This window comes from Ovis aries, chromosome 2 (genome assembly GCF_016772045.2).
Source record: "Ovis aries strain OAR_USU_Benz2616 breed Rambouillet chromosome 2, ARS-UI_Ramb_v3.0, whole genome shotgun sequence".
In the NCBI taxonomy this organism is placed as follows: Eukaryota; Metazoa; Chordata; class Mammalia; order Artiodactyla; family Bovidae; genus Ovis; species Ovis aries.
This window is the reverse complement of record NC_056055.1, coordinates 47,631,221-47,645,883: the sequence shown is the minus strand read 5'-3', so window position 1 is coordinate 47,645,883 and position 14,663 is coordinate 47,631,221. Positions and strand designations below refer to the sequence as shown.

Here is a 14,663-nt window from a genome sequence, read left to right as displayed (position 1 = left end):
ATTTTTATCATTAGTTATTAGTGTGTAATAATATCTATTGATAATAGTCTCTGCATTACCTGCTTCTTTATGATAGAGTTTGTTTTTTAAAAAAGATTAGTACTTACCTGGTTTTGGCCGTGCTGGGTCTCCATTGCTTCCCGGGCTTTTCTTAGTTGCGGCACGTGGGGCGACTCTCCAGCTGTGGTGTGCGGCCTTCTCACTGCAGTGAGAGATGCACTGCAGTCGGCCACTGCAGTGGCTTCTCTGGTTGTGGAGCACAGCTCTGGGGAGTGCAGGCTTCAGTAGGTGCAGCCCTCGAGCTCAGTAGTTGTGGCTTTCAGGCTTTAGAGCACTGGCTCAACAGCTGTAGCACAAGGGCTTGGTTGCCCCACAGCATGTGGGATCTTCCTGGATCAGGGATTGAATTCTGTTTCTCCTGTATTGGCAGGCAGATTCTTTACCACTGAACCAACCACCAGGGAAGCCCTAGAGTTTGCTTTTTAGAGAAGTTTTAAGTTCACAGCAAAATAGAGCAGGAAGTACAGATAGCTGCCATATACTCCTACTCACAAATGCATATACTCCTCCATCATCAACACCCTACACCAGAATAGCACATTTGTTAACAGTTGGTGAACCTACACTGACACATCTGCTTCTGCTTCATTGACTACACTAAAGCCTTTGACTCTGTGGATCACAACAATCTGTGGAACATTCTTAAAGAGATGGGAATACCAGATCACCTTACCTGCCTCCTGAGAAACACGTATGCAGGTCAAGAAGCAACACTTAGAACCAGACATGGAACAAGAGACTGGTTCCAAATAGGAAAAGGAGTACATCAACGCTGTATATTGACACTGTGCTTATTTAACTTATATGCAGAGTACATCATGCAAAATTCTGGGCTGGATGAAGCATAAGCTGGAATCAATATTGCTGGGAGAAATATCAATAACCTCAGATATGCAGATGAAACCACCCTAATGGCAGAAATCAAAGAGTAACTAAAGAGCCTCTTGATGAAAGTGAAAGAGGAGAGTGAAAGAGCTGGCTTAAAGCTCAACATTCAAAAAACGAAGATCATGGCATCTGATCCCATCACTTCATGGCAAATGGATGGGGAAACAGTGGAAACAGTGACAGACTATTTTCTTAGGCTCCCAAATCACTGCAGATGGTGACTGCAGCCATGAAATTAAAAGACACTTGCTCTTTGGAAGAAAAGCTCTGAAAAACCTAGACAGCATATTAAAAAGCAGAGACGTCACTTTGCTGACAAAGGTCCATCTAGTCAAAACAATGGTTTTTCCAGTAGTCATGTATGGATGAGAGAGTTGGACCGTAAAGAAAGTTTGGCACTAGAGAATTGATGCTTTTGAACTGTGTTGTTGGAAAAGACTCTTGAGAGTCCCTTGAACTGCAAGGAGATCAAACCAGTCCATCCTAAAGGAAATCAGTCCTGGATATTCATTGGAAGGACTGATGCTGAAGTTGAGGCTCCAATACTTTGGCCACCTGATGTGAAGAGCTGACTCACTGGAAAAGACCCCAATGCTGGGAAAGATTGAAGGTGGGAGGAGAAGGGGACAACAGAGGATGAGATGGTTGGAAGGCATCACTGACTTGATGGACATGAGTTTGAGCAGGCTCTGGGAGTGGGTGAAGGATAGGGAAGCCTGGAGTGCTGCAGTCCATGGGGTCGCAAGAAGTCAGACATGACTGAGCAACTGAACTGAACTGACACTGACACATCGTTATCACGCAAGTCCAGTTTACAACAGCGTTCACGCCTGGTGTTACACATTCTGTATAATAACTTGTATCATACAGAATAATTTTACTGCTTTTATCAGGGGTCTCCAGAGAAACAGAACCAATAAGATTGACAAATAGACAGACAGACAGACAGATAGATAGGCAGGCAAGCAGGCAGACGTTAAAGGAGATTTGGTATAGATTGCTTGTTTGATTGTGGAGGCTGAGGAGACCCACAGTCTGGCATCTGGAAGCTGGAGACCCAGGAAAGCTGGCAATGTGACTCAGTCTGAAACTTAAAAACAAGGGAACAGATGCTCTGAGTCCAAAGTTTTGGAAATCGAGGGGCTGATGGTTTAAGTCATCATGCTCAGTTGTGTCTGACTCTTTGTGACCCCATGGACTGTCACCTGCCAGGCTCCTCTATACATGGAATTTTCCAGGCAAGAATACTGGAGTGGGTTGCCATTTCCTACTCTAGAGGACCTTCCTGACCCAGGGATTGAACCTGTGTCTCTCCTGTATCTCCTGCATTGGTAAGTGGATTCTTTACCACTGAACCACCCAGGAACCTTGTACAAGTCCTGGTCCAAGTCCAAAAGCCTGATAAACAGGAACACCTGTGCCCAAGGGCAGGAGAAAATGGATGTCCCAGCTCTAGCAAAAAAGGAAAATCACCCTTCCTCCACCATTTTTTTCTGTTTAGTCCCTAAATAGATTGGACTATGCCGACCTGCCTTGGTGAGGGTGGTCTTCTTTACTCAGATTACCAACTAAAAAGCTGATCTCTTCCAGAGACACCCTCACAGACACACCCAGAAATAGTGTTTTACCAACACTCTGGGCATCTTATACCAGTCAAGTTGACATTACATTAACTGTCATACTGCCCTAAAAATCCACACTTTCTTTCCTGAACCCCTGGTAACCACTGAGCCATTTAGTGTCTCCATAATTTTCCCTTTTTCCAGAATGCCATATAGTTGAAATCATATAGTATATGGCCTTTTCATGCTGACCTCCTTCACTTATTAATATGTATTAGTACTATTCATGCAAGGGTAGTAATATTTCACTTCATAATATTCTGTGTGGCTGGGTAGCTCATTTCTTTTTGGTACACGTTCATTTTTTAAAAAACTCATTTCCTTTTAGTTCACTCCTTTTTATTGCTGAATAGTATTCCATTGTCCAGATATAGCACAATTTATTTATATGTTCACCTACTGAAGGACATCTTGGCTGCTTCAAGTTTGGGCAGTTACGAATAAAGCTACTATAAACACCCATCTGCAGGACGTTGGGTAGACATAAGGTTTTAATTCATCTGGGAAGATACCAAAGAGCAGGATTGCTGGATTGTATAAGAATATATTCTGTTTCGTAAGAAACTGCCAAACAGTCTTCCAAAGCAGCTGTACCATTTTGCATCCCACCAGCAATGACGGAGAGTTCCTGTTGCTTCTTACCCTCATCAGCATTTGATGTCAGTATTTTTGATTTTTACCATGTGTAGTGGTATCTCATTGTTATTTTGATTCACTGTGGGTTTTTTTTTTTTTAATTTTGTTTTGGTACCTGTGAAACATTATAATGCGTCTGAGAGCGGTACAGGAAGTTTCACTCAGGAAAGCATCTATCACTTCCCCACTCCATCCTTGTAGGGATCTAGTCTCTTCAGTTTCCGGATTATCCTTCTATATTTGTTTTGTACAAATGAGCAGATGCAAGTCTATTTTCTTATATACCCTTCCTTCATACATGAAGAATATACATATTCTTTCACACATAAGAATAGTTATTTTAAAGTCTGTTTCTGAAAACACGTCTGGATGACCTGCATGTCTGTTTTATTGTCTATTCTCTCTCCGTCTCTCCTTCTCTCAATTTTCTCTTGTATCATCTCCCTGTATATTTCTCACTAAGTACTGGACCACTGAGTGTAACAAATTAGAGAAATAAGTTAAAGCCTAGCATGGTATGATTCATAATTCCTCCAGGGCGGATTTACATTGACTTCTGCCAGGCATTCAGGAGAAAGAGCAATCCAGGGTCACCGTAATGCGGTCCCAGAACTGAGATGATGCAGAGTGGGGCTTTCAGTGCCGGCAAGGGTCAGTCCACTGCCAGTTCACCTTTTCTCCCTGGAACAGCCATCGAGGGGCCCAATCCAAAACAGTGCTCTTTGGCTGAATCTGGACTCCAAGTTTTGTCCGCCAAACCTCAAGGAGTGTATTTCCTTAGGGATATGTAGCTCCAAATGCCTTGTTCATCTCCTGGTCACCTGATTTTCTTGGATCTTGGCCTTTTTTTTTTTTTTCCCCCTGCCTTGTTAGCTCTTCAGTGCCTCAGACCGGTGCATGCATGCTAAGTCACTTCAGTTGTATCTGACTGTTTGCAACCACATGGACTGTAGCCCACCGGGCTCCTCTATCCTTGGGATTCTCCAGGCAAGAATACTGGAGTGGATTGCCATTTCCTTTTCCAGGAGATCTTCCCAGCCCAGGGATGGAACTGATGTCTCCTGCATTGGCAGGCAGTTTCTTTACCACTAGCGCCACCTGGCAAACAGGTGGTTGTAATATTTTAGCTTTTTGATTGTCCTTATTGGTGAGTATGCGTAATTCTGCCGTTATAGAAGCAGAAGTTCCTTCACTGTTTATTACCCCAAGACTAACACGTTTTCATTTGAGATAATTATATTCAGTTATTTAAATTTTTTCTCCAGCTTTGACCTTCTGTGTTAATGAGTACGCTCTGTGCACAGGTATGTGCACATGCACGTTGTTCTGTCAGTTGACATTTTTGTTGATCTAATCTTGCTATTTTTCTCTGTTAACTATCCCTCATAGTAGGCTGTTTCCTTGTGTATTTTGTAATTATGGATTGCAAAGTTTTTTTTAGGAGGTCCCCTCTCTACGGCCTGTGTTTGCTTCTATGAGGCCCCCTGCATTACCACCATTCTGAGACTAATTTTCATATTAATTTTTCCTCTGGGTTGAGAATAAATGAATACCAAACCTATGTGAGGCACAGCACTTTGGTTTCAAACTCTCATGGATGACCCTTTACCCTATCTGGAACCGAGGCTGAGACAAATTTATCATCTTCTAGTGCTGGGAAGCGGAGAAGGCGATGGCACCCCACTCCAGTACTCTTGCCTGGAAAATCCCAGGGACAGGGGAGCCTGGCGGGCTGCTGTCTATGGGGTCGCACAGAGTCGGACACGACTGAAGCGACTTAGCAGCAGCAGCAGCAGCAGTGCTGGGGAGATATTTTTATCTGGATTATCATTTCCCAAGAGTTTACTGCCTCAAGAGTCCTGACTTCATGCAGTGTCCTGTTTCCAGTTAACTTTCTGCCTGCAAGGCTTGTCTTCTGTTCTTATCTGGATGTTAAAACAATCTGTTATTTAATAAGACCAGCCATTGCCCACTTCACCACTACCACCTGCCTGACAGTCGCTGGATCAGCTCACAAGCTTATTAGTAGAGTTCTCGGTTTTCTCTTTGTTTCTGGCCCCCAGGGATTTCTTTTATTTTTCTTGAAGGCACTATGGTGCTTTTAAAATAACGTTTATTATATTTTAGTCAGAATTTCTAGGTTTCTATAGGGGAAGGCTTTCAGGTTGTCTAACCTACCATTACTAGAAAAAGAAGTTAAACAATTTTCCCTAATCATACTATCACTATCTTGGTGACATGAAAGGAAAAGTCTGAATATTTTTTTGGTGAATAAGTGGGCAGCACTGCCCTACCCTGCAAGTTTTGGACAATAATGGTTCCTCCCCTTCTTCCTTGTCTCCCCAAGAAATAGCCAGAGAACATTCTAAAGGCCGATCTGCCTGTGTCCACTTCAGCCCCAGCGAAGGCAATGATGGGAACAGGCGTCTGGGAGTCCCCCCTGCTGAGAAGCCCAGAGGTGAGACAGCTGGGGAGCAGCACTGTAACAAGGGGAAAGGCTCCTCCAAGCAGCCCTCCCATGTCAAGGGGGCTGGGCCCGATGTGGAAGGCAAGGAGGCCAGCTGGGCAGCTGCAAGCCTTTCACAGCAGGACAGCCACTGGAAGGCCAGCCGGCGGCAGGACGCAGCACCCAAGGCCATGCATGCCTCCCCGAAGAGGCGCAGCCAGGAGCTCAGAGGAGGTAGGCGCTCCCCGGCCGGGTCCAGCCGGCCTGGCAGTGCCAAGGGGGAAGTGGTCCACGCTGGGCAGAGTCCTTTCCATCACCGGACGCCAAGGAACACAGTGACACAGGACAAGCTCGCAGGAGGGACCTCCTCAGATTTGCCACCAAGCACAGAGGTGTTGAGATCAGGCGTCAGGAAGCTGGGGACATCGGCCCGGTCTGAGGACACTCGACTACCCAAGGAGACTGATCCGGCTCCTGGTCCCCTCCCTGGGCAGACTGTGAACATTGACCTTCTCCCCGTAGAGCTGCGGCTGCAGATCATCCAGAGAGAAAGAAGCAGGAAGGAGCTGTTCCGCAGGAAGCACAAGGCCGCAGCGGTCATCCAGCGGGCCTGGAGGAGGTATGAAGGCAGGGCGCCGCCACAGCTCTGGCTCTGTGGCTGTCCTCCGCCTGGCGCGACACTCCCTCTCTCTGGGACACTTGCTTGACATATGCAGTTTTATTTATTTATGGCTTCTTTGGGTCTGCATAGCTGCGTGGGCTTTTTTCTGGTTGAGGTGAGCGGAGGCTACTCTTTAGTTGTGGTGGGCAGGCTTCTCACTGCGGTGGCTTCTCTTGTTGCAGAGCATGTGCTCTAAAGCCCAGACTCGGTAGTAGTAGCACACGGGCTTAGTTGCTCTGAGGCATGTGGGATCTTCCCAGACCAGGGATTGAACCTGTGTCTCCTGCATTGGCAGGTGGATTTTTTTTACCATGGAGCCACCAGGAAACTTTGTAGTGAATTGCATGTGCTGGCCTGACAAGGCCAATGTTTCTGAGCCTACCTATGAGATGCACACGTTTAGATCTTAATAGTTTATATTAAGCTGTTTGGAAGGTGTTTTTGCCCAGAGAGATAGGAAAGCACCCAAGACAGTGGGGTGTAAATGAAAAACCGGGGAGCCTGAGTTTCAGGTGAAGCTCTAACACGTTATCTGACCTTGAGCAATGGCCTCCCTGACCCTCGGTTTCCTCCCCTGTAAAACGGTGTTTAACAATTGCTGCAACCTGTCCTGCTTTTGTGACAGGTTGCTAGGATGAGATTAGCTGTGCTTTGTAAGTTCTAAAGCACTGCACATGTGAGGAGATAATTTTCCCTCTTTACTACTCAGGAATTAGATACAGTGCATCGAGTGGCTGAAAGTTATAGAAACCTGTGTGAGCTGAGAAAGTGGAGTGGGTGCTGGGAGTGGTGCTTCCTGAAGTACTGAGCTGAATACCCCCAGCTGTAAGTCTGGGAAGACTGCAGAAGTCCTTTGCTTCAGGTTTTCTCATCTCTCATAATCCCTTTCATACTGCAGGCCCTCCTAGGGCCCGGATCCAGATGAGGCCTTCTGTGATGACCACACCCAGGGGAGGGCCGGACCCGTCATGGGCGGGTGGGAGCCATGCGGTCTCCGTCTTGGTAGAGAGGAAGCTTGATGGGGGAACAAAGCAAGCAGATCAGTGCGAGCACGGGTGTGCCACGTACCAGTGCCCCTGTTGGGAGATAAAAGTGCCAGAGACCCTAACGCTGGCAGAGGGAGAGCTGAGAGTCTTGGGAGGTCCAGGGAGACGCCTCAGGGATCTTCATGCTGAAGTCTCCTAACCCGGAGCCAGCGACCTGCCCGGGGCCTGCACGGTCATCACTGCAGGGCATCTTCATGTCTGCTGAGGCTCGTGGCTGCTTACAGTCACCTCATGCCTGACCTCCTCAGCTCTCCCAGCCATGCCACCAGCTGACACGGCAGGGATTCGTATCCCTGTTTTTCAGACAAGCAGATGTTCTCAGGAGACGAGGCTGGTGCTAATGGTCAGATCCAGCACTCGAAGTTCCGTCTGACTTGAGTCCAGGTATCTTTCCCTTAGGTTCTCTGTGAAGGTAGTGTGTGCCGTGGTCAAAATGATGGAGGCACAGGCCAACCTCACGCTGTTCACCTCAGAACAGGCTAGAGAATAGGCTGTCTGGATGGTCTCACCACATCAACATGTTTTTGTAATGTTATGGGGTTTGCTGTTGTCACTGTTACTAATACCAGTAGTTGCGTTCATCTGGCACTCCCGCCAGACACTGCTCTAAGTAGTTGTGCATGTATTAACTCGGGTAATCCTCACAGTAAGCCTGTGAGGGATGCCGGGGACACTGTTCTTCCCCCCGTTCCACAGTGGAGGAGACAAGCGCAGAGAAGTTCATCAGCCAGCCCTGCTTACAGAGCTGGTATGTGCCAGTACTGGCCTCCCACTCAGACCGGTGACCTCTGAAGCCACAGATAGGAAGGGTCCTCGCTCCCCCTTGGGTGTTCTGCCAGGACATACACTGGCTACCATCCCAGAGGAACTTCTTGTTAAGTATCTCAGCTGAAACCTGGGATCCAAGCAAACCTGTGAGGCTTGCCACGTCGAGCCCCACAGCTGCTCCCCAGCTGCAGGGCCTCCCTGTCAGGCTGGCCTCTGGCTCCTTTGAAGAGTCAGCAGCTGACAGGTCCTGTCAGCCAGTGTCCGCAGCAGCAAATGAGCCTTCAGTCATTCTCCTCAAGAACAGTGGACTCACAGTCTGTGTGTCCACCTGGGGAGGTAGTTACACAGGCCCCTCTGGTTGCACCCTGTGCATTTCTGAGTCCTGGGAAATCAGCTCCCAAAGGGCTTCTGGGAAGCTGCAGACTGTGGCAAGTCCCGTGCCAAGCGACAGTTAAAACCCCTTCAATGATTCTGCAACAGCCATGTCTGTCTTCTGTTTGAAGCCCAGGAGCCCTCAGTGCCATCCAGGATGATGCAGGGTGTCCGAGGTGTCCTCAGGGGCCCTGAGGGCAGGGGTAGGGAGCAGGGCTTAGCGCATGAGCTCCCATAAACTCAGGTCACAGTCCTAGGACATATGCCCAGGGAAGCAGGCAGGCCAGCTGAAAACACACCGGACAGGGTGAGCAGATTGAACCTGGGACCCAGAAAAAAATGAAACTTCGTCCTAGCATGTGTTTTATTACCAGTCAAGGCTTGACTAAAGGTTGAAACTGGATACTGGACAAGCTAGGCTGCGCTGGGAAGTTGCTGTGATGAAGAGGAGTTGCTGTGTAAGGCACTTATCAGCTCCTCTCCAGCATGTTTTGAAGTAAATAAGCAAGGAGCAGCTGGATCACAGCAAGAGCCCTGCACCCAGGCCAAAAGGGACCATTGAGTGTGTTTGGATTCTCAGCAAACCAGGAGTGCACATTCTCCTTGAGAACAGGAGACCAGCAGGCAGACTCAGTCTCCACACCAGAGTCCATGAGGTGGCAGTTTGCTACAGCTTCAGCCAACCCCTCGGTTCCCAGCCTCCGCTCGCAGAGCAGGGGATATGGGAGAATTGAACTGGGGAGCCGTGTTGTCCCATAACGCTTACTTCTCTCTATAATTGGCTTTTTGAAAACATGGTACATTCTAGTAAAGGGGTGCCATGGTTTGTCATGCTCTGGGGAAAGAAAGGAAAAATTGCTGTAGTTCTACTCAGATAGCCTTTAGGACAGGAGGGAAGGGTTGCACCAAGCACTGCACAGAGCTTCGAGCACTTGGGAAGAAGGGTCTGTCCCGTCTGGTGTATTTTAAGACCGGGCATGCAGCTCCCTGTGAGCATACCAGGAAGAGTTAATCAGCTGCAGTTAATGAACCCTGGTGCAGCTTCCCTGGGAGGCTGCACAACAGCCAAGGGCTCAATAAGAGCTTCGGGAGTGCACATGGGATAAACACTGGAAGGAAAACACCAGAGGTAAATATAGCCATCACCCTGGTGCCCCTCCCCTCCCCTACCCAGGCTCCACCCTCCAGCAGAATGGTTTTAGTAAGACTCAGCTCTTAACCTTTGCCACTATTTTTAGAAATCTCTGAGCATCCCCACCAAGAACAGAGTAGAGACCAAGTCATTAGTAGTGTTTGGCTGCTGGACTAGACAAGCACTGATCTGAATGTTGGCTTCTCCTGGCTCTGTATTTTTATTGTGATATAATTGAGATGTGGCCCTGCGTAAGTTTAACATGTACAGCATAATGACTTGGCTTACATATGTTATAAAACCATTACCACATAAGTTTAGTGAACACCATCATCTCACACAGGTAAAAGGTTTTTTCCCTTGTGATGAGAACTCTTAGGATTTACTCTTTAAAAACTTTCACATATGTCATAAAGAAGTGTTAACTATAGTCATCACATTGTACGTTGTATCCCCAGTACTTACTTGTCTTATAACTGGAAGTTTGTACCTTTTGATCATGTCCATCCAATTCCTCTCCTCCAATCTCTGATGACCACAAATCTGATTTCTCTATGGATTTGTTTTTGAAGATTGCACATGTAAGTGAAATAATACAGTATTTATCTGAAATAAGGTCTTTAGGGTTCATCTGTGTTGCTGCAAATGGCAGCATTTCTTTTTATGACTGAATAATATCCTATTGTATATATATATAATACATATATATAGGAAGAAACACTATGACCAACCTAGGCAACATATTAAAAAGCAGAGACATTACCAACAAAGGTCCGTGTAGTCAAAGCTATGGTTTTTCCAGTAGTCACGTATGGATGTGAGAGTTGGACTGTAAAGAAAGCCAAGTGCTGAAGAATTGATGCTTTTGAAATGTGGTTTTGAAAAGACTCTTGAGTCCCTTGGACTGCAAGGAGATCCAACCAGTTAATCCTAAAGAAAATCAGTCCTGAATATTCAGTGGAAGGACTGATGCTGAAGCTGAAACTCCAATACTTTGGCCACCTGATGTGAAGGACGACTCACTGGAAAAGACCCTGATGCTGGGAAAGACTGAAGGTGGGAGAAGGGGACGACAGAGGACAAGATGGTTGGATGGCATCATTGATGCAATGGACATGAGTTTGAGTAGGCTCCAGGAGTTGGTGATGGACAGGGAGGGAAGCGTGGCATGCTGCAGTCCATGGGGTCGCAGAGTCGGACATGACTGACTGAACTGATAATACATATATAATGTACAGTATTCTATTGTGTGTGTATATATATAAAACAACTTCTTTATTCACTCATCCATCAGTGGACACTTATGATGTTTCCATGTCCTAGCTATTGTAAAATGCTGCTGCTATGGATATAGGGATCTCTTCAATGTACTGCTTTTATCTCCTTCAGTTATATACTCAGAAGTGGGGATGCTGGATCATATGGTAGTTCTGTTTTAAATTTTCTACATTTAAAGTAATTATTGGTACATGTGTGCTAAGTTGCTTCAGCCATGCCCGAGTCTGTGTGACCCTATGACTGTAGCCCTCCAGGCTCCTCTGTCCATGGGATACTGCAGGCAAGAATACTGGAGTGGGTTGCCATGCCCTCCTCCAGGGGCTCTCCCCAACCCAGGGGTCGAACCCACGTCTCTCACATCTCCTGCATGGGCAGGCAGGTTCTTTACCGCTAGCACCACCTCAGCCCAATTATTAGTAGGTAAGGATATACTGTTGCCATTTTGCTGTCTTGTTTTTTTGATCCATTGTTCCATCTTATCCTACTATCTTTTTTGTGTGTTTTGGTGCTTTCTGGTATCAATCTGCATTGACTTATCATGTTCCTTGGTGTAATTAGTACAGGTTTTACCCCTGTGATTACCATGAAGCTTATATAAAGTATCTTAAAATATCATTATTTCCTTTGGTATCATATTTACCTGTGGTTTTTTTTTTTTTTTTTGGCGGTGGGGGGAATTGTATCCTTGGTCCCTTATGTTGGCATCTATGCATTTGAATAAGCAGTCTTCTCACAAGTTTGCTTTGGCAGAGACGGTTCTTCAACACTGAGCTCAGTTTGGGTTTCTGGATGTGTCTGCTGATAATGTACTTGGGCAGGTGGGACTTGCTTTCTCTTTTTGGGCAAGGCCGCTGCCTAAGCTCTAAGATTGCATGGCAGGGAGTGGACAGGACTGCTGCTTTGGTTCCCTGCTCAAGTGAGGCTGTAGGTTGGGCTCTGCAAGTTGCCCAGATTCTCTGGTCAGGCATACTTAGTCGAGACTGGCAGTAGGCAGAGCTAGGATTTACCTTCCTGCTCTGGTTGGATAGGACGCCCCAGCATGGGCACTGAATTCCCTGGCCAGACACAGCCACTAGTTTTATTCTGTAGAGGGGAAAGCCACGGGCAGTCCTCTGCTCAAGTGCCACTCTAAGGACTATGGGATGGGTTTCAAGGCTTGAGTGTACTCTGGTGAGGTCCCCTGGTTGGGCGGGCTGAAGGCTGTATTCAGCCATGGTGGGGCTTGGAATTACTTTCCCCACTCGGACAGAGTGGCGGAACTGGTTTCAAAGGTGGCTTCTTTGTGATCTTGATTCAAGCTGCCCTGCTCCCCAAGGTCCCTGGCTGAACAATGCTGTTGGCTTTGTGGAGGATCGGCTCTGCCTGCTTTGCACTATTCTTGAGCATTCCTGGGCTACACAGCTTCCAGGTGGTCTGGCCAGCCTTTCTGGTCAGGAAGCGACCAGAAACTACACTCAGCCATGGGCTGGGCTATGACTCAGCTCTCCTGCCGGGGCAGGGTCAGACTAGGCTCCAAGGCCAGCAAGGTTTTTTGTATAAGAAACTGGATCAGGGAAACTTGAACTCCAGTGGGTTCCCTGGTCAGACTGTACTGCCATCTTGTTTCTACAGAGTCCAGTCAGAGCTACTGGTTTGAACTACTACTTGGACTCTACAGGTAGGCTCTGCCAAGATCCCTCTGATGGTTGTTACAAGCCCCTCATTCCTTCTCTGTCATCACTGGATTCCCAGTGGTTAAGTCCCAGAGTCCCTTGCAGTCCCCATGGAGTAAGACAGGAGTTGCTCCCAAGAAGCAACCCATGATGCTGGGGGAGCTGGATGTCCATCCTGGGCTCTTTTCCCACTGGAAGCCTAGCAGGCTCAGGGCAGACCTCTCCGTGTGATGCTGTGCCAGCCTGGGGGAAGGCAATGCTGTCAGCATGGAGCTGCTCACACGGTTTCCCTTCTAAATCTGTCTGTCTCTGGAGCAGGGGTTCCTTTAGCCTCATCCCTGTGTTCCAGGATTTTCTCACTGCTGTCTTTATCCATGAATATTAGTTGCTGTTCTTGTGATGGGTAGCAGTCAAAATGGACTTATGTCACCATCTTGGTGATGTTCCTCTCTACTCAGCCTCATAACATCTACCTCACAGGTTTACTTTCAGACTTAACCACAGGGGAGGTGCCTGGTATTCAGGAGGCCCTGACCAAATGCTGGTTCCTTCCACAGTGGGGCCCAATATCCAATCCTCCTTGCCTTACCAAATACATAATCCTTTGCACACATCTCACTCCGCTAGTAAAGATTCATGCACAAATGCCCACATCTCTAATCATGTCAATTCTGCTACCCAGAATGCCCTTCCCTGCCTAGCAAGCTTTCACTTATCCCTTAAAACCCAGCACTAACACCAGCCATCTAGCTCCTAGCTCTCACATAGTACTTCTCATACTTCATTTGTTTACACGTTGTCCTGTCCCACTTTGGCAAGGACCCATCTAACTGATTCCTAGTTCAGGAAATACTGATGGACAGGGGCAGAACTCAATATACAACATATTGCCACTGAAATTAGGAATGGGAGTTTGAGTGAATCTCACAAGAGTTCAGCAACTACCATCTTATAGCTTCTAGGAACTTCAAGGGACATTGGTTTTCTCAGTACTATGACCTTAAATTCTCTGCCCTTCTCTGACTCGCCAGCTACCAGCTCAGGAAGCACCTGTCGAACCTCCTGCACTTGAAACAGCTTGGAGCCAGAGATATGGACAGATGGAACCGAGAGTGCCTGGCTTTGATCCTCCATGTTTGGAGGAAGGAACTGGAACTGAAACCCCCAAAGACCATGGCAGTAAGCAAGACCACCAAGAGTCCACCCAAGGGCAGCTCAGGCACCAAGCCCACCAGGCACTCAGTGCTCAAACAGATCTACGGTAACTGTCCTTCTGTGTACTGTATGGTAGCACCCCCGAAGTGTCACCTCAGATTTTGAAAACAGGATTTAATTACATTGGGCAAATGTCCATTTAGGTAGGAACTGCATTAAACAGCCAAAGAGAATTCTCATCATATTTATGCCTCCCTTGCAGCAACTCTGGGTTGGAATTGGTTTCATGAAGCATTCTGATCTCAGCCAAGAGAGCCTTACTGCCAAGAGATTGTCTGCTGGGCTTCCTCATGGAAGCCTCACCACACAAGCTCTCTAGACTGCTGCCGGGTTTCCCCTTAAGAGGATCCCAGGCCCAGGCTGATCCTGCCTGCCTCATGCTGACCTTCCCTGCGCTTAGATAGCACAGAGCTGCCTGTCTATGGGAACACCCCAGATCCAAGCACTGAAGTACATGCTTGTTTGGCAAATAAACTGCTGCATACTGAAACCCTTTCAGCTCTAGAAAGTGCCTCACTTGCTCCTCGATGGAGGGAACAAAAGTTAAGGCACCTTCACAAACAGATCTGTGGCCCTGGCAGCAAAATCTCCAGACTTAACCCCGGACCTATGTGGTTCTGCACACACCTAATTTATCTTGGTGGACACCTACAAGCTCAAGGCTTCACCTCAATAAGAAATTCAGCACTTGGTCAGGCTACAGCTGTCACTGGTTAAAAAACAAGTAATTGTTGGTTGATTTCAGGTTCTCAAGAAGGGAAAGTACGTCAGCCCACAAGATCTTCAAAAGCCCACTCTGTGCTGGGTCTCAACTCAGGTAAGGCAGTCCCTACATGGGCAAAACAGACAGGGGGGACCATGTGAGAAGCACTTCCCTTTTCTGTTTC

General features: G+C 47.3%; 1 protein-coding gene across 16 annotated transcripts in view; it reads left to right on the top strand.

Moving 5' to 3' along the window:
- The window catches only part of INVS (inversin), a 136,021-nt gene that overhangs the window by 116,113 nt on the left and 5,245 nt on the right, over positions 1 to 14,663 (top strand). For 10 of the 16 annotated variants that reach the window (XM_012120186.5, XM_042243185.1, XM_004004220.5 and 7 more), the window contains 3 exons: positions 5,554 to 6,271; positions 13,593 to 13,822; positions 14,522 to 14,593. In XM_012120186.5, the coding sequence (XP_011975576.3) occupies positions 5,554 to 6,271; positions 13,593 to 13,822; positions 14,522 to 14,593 (1,020 nt within the window). Of the gene's footprint in view, positions 1 to 5,553; positions 6,272 to 12,520; positions 12,567 to 13,592; positions 13,823 to 14,521; positions 14,594 to 14,663 lie in introns of those variants that run through there. The other 6 variants (XM_060409238.1, XM_060409239.1, XM_012120241.3 and 3 more) reach the window with 3 other exon arrangements.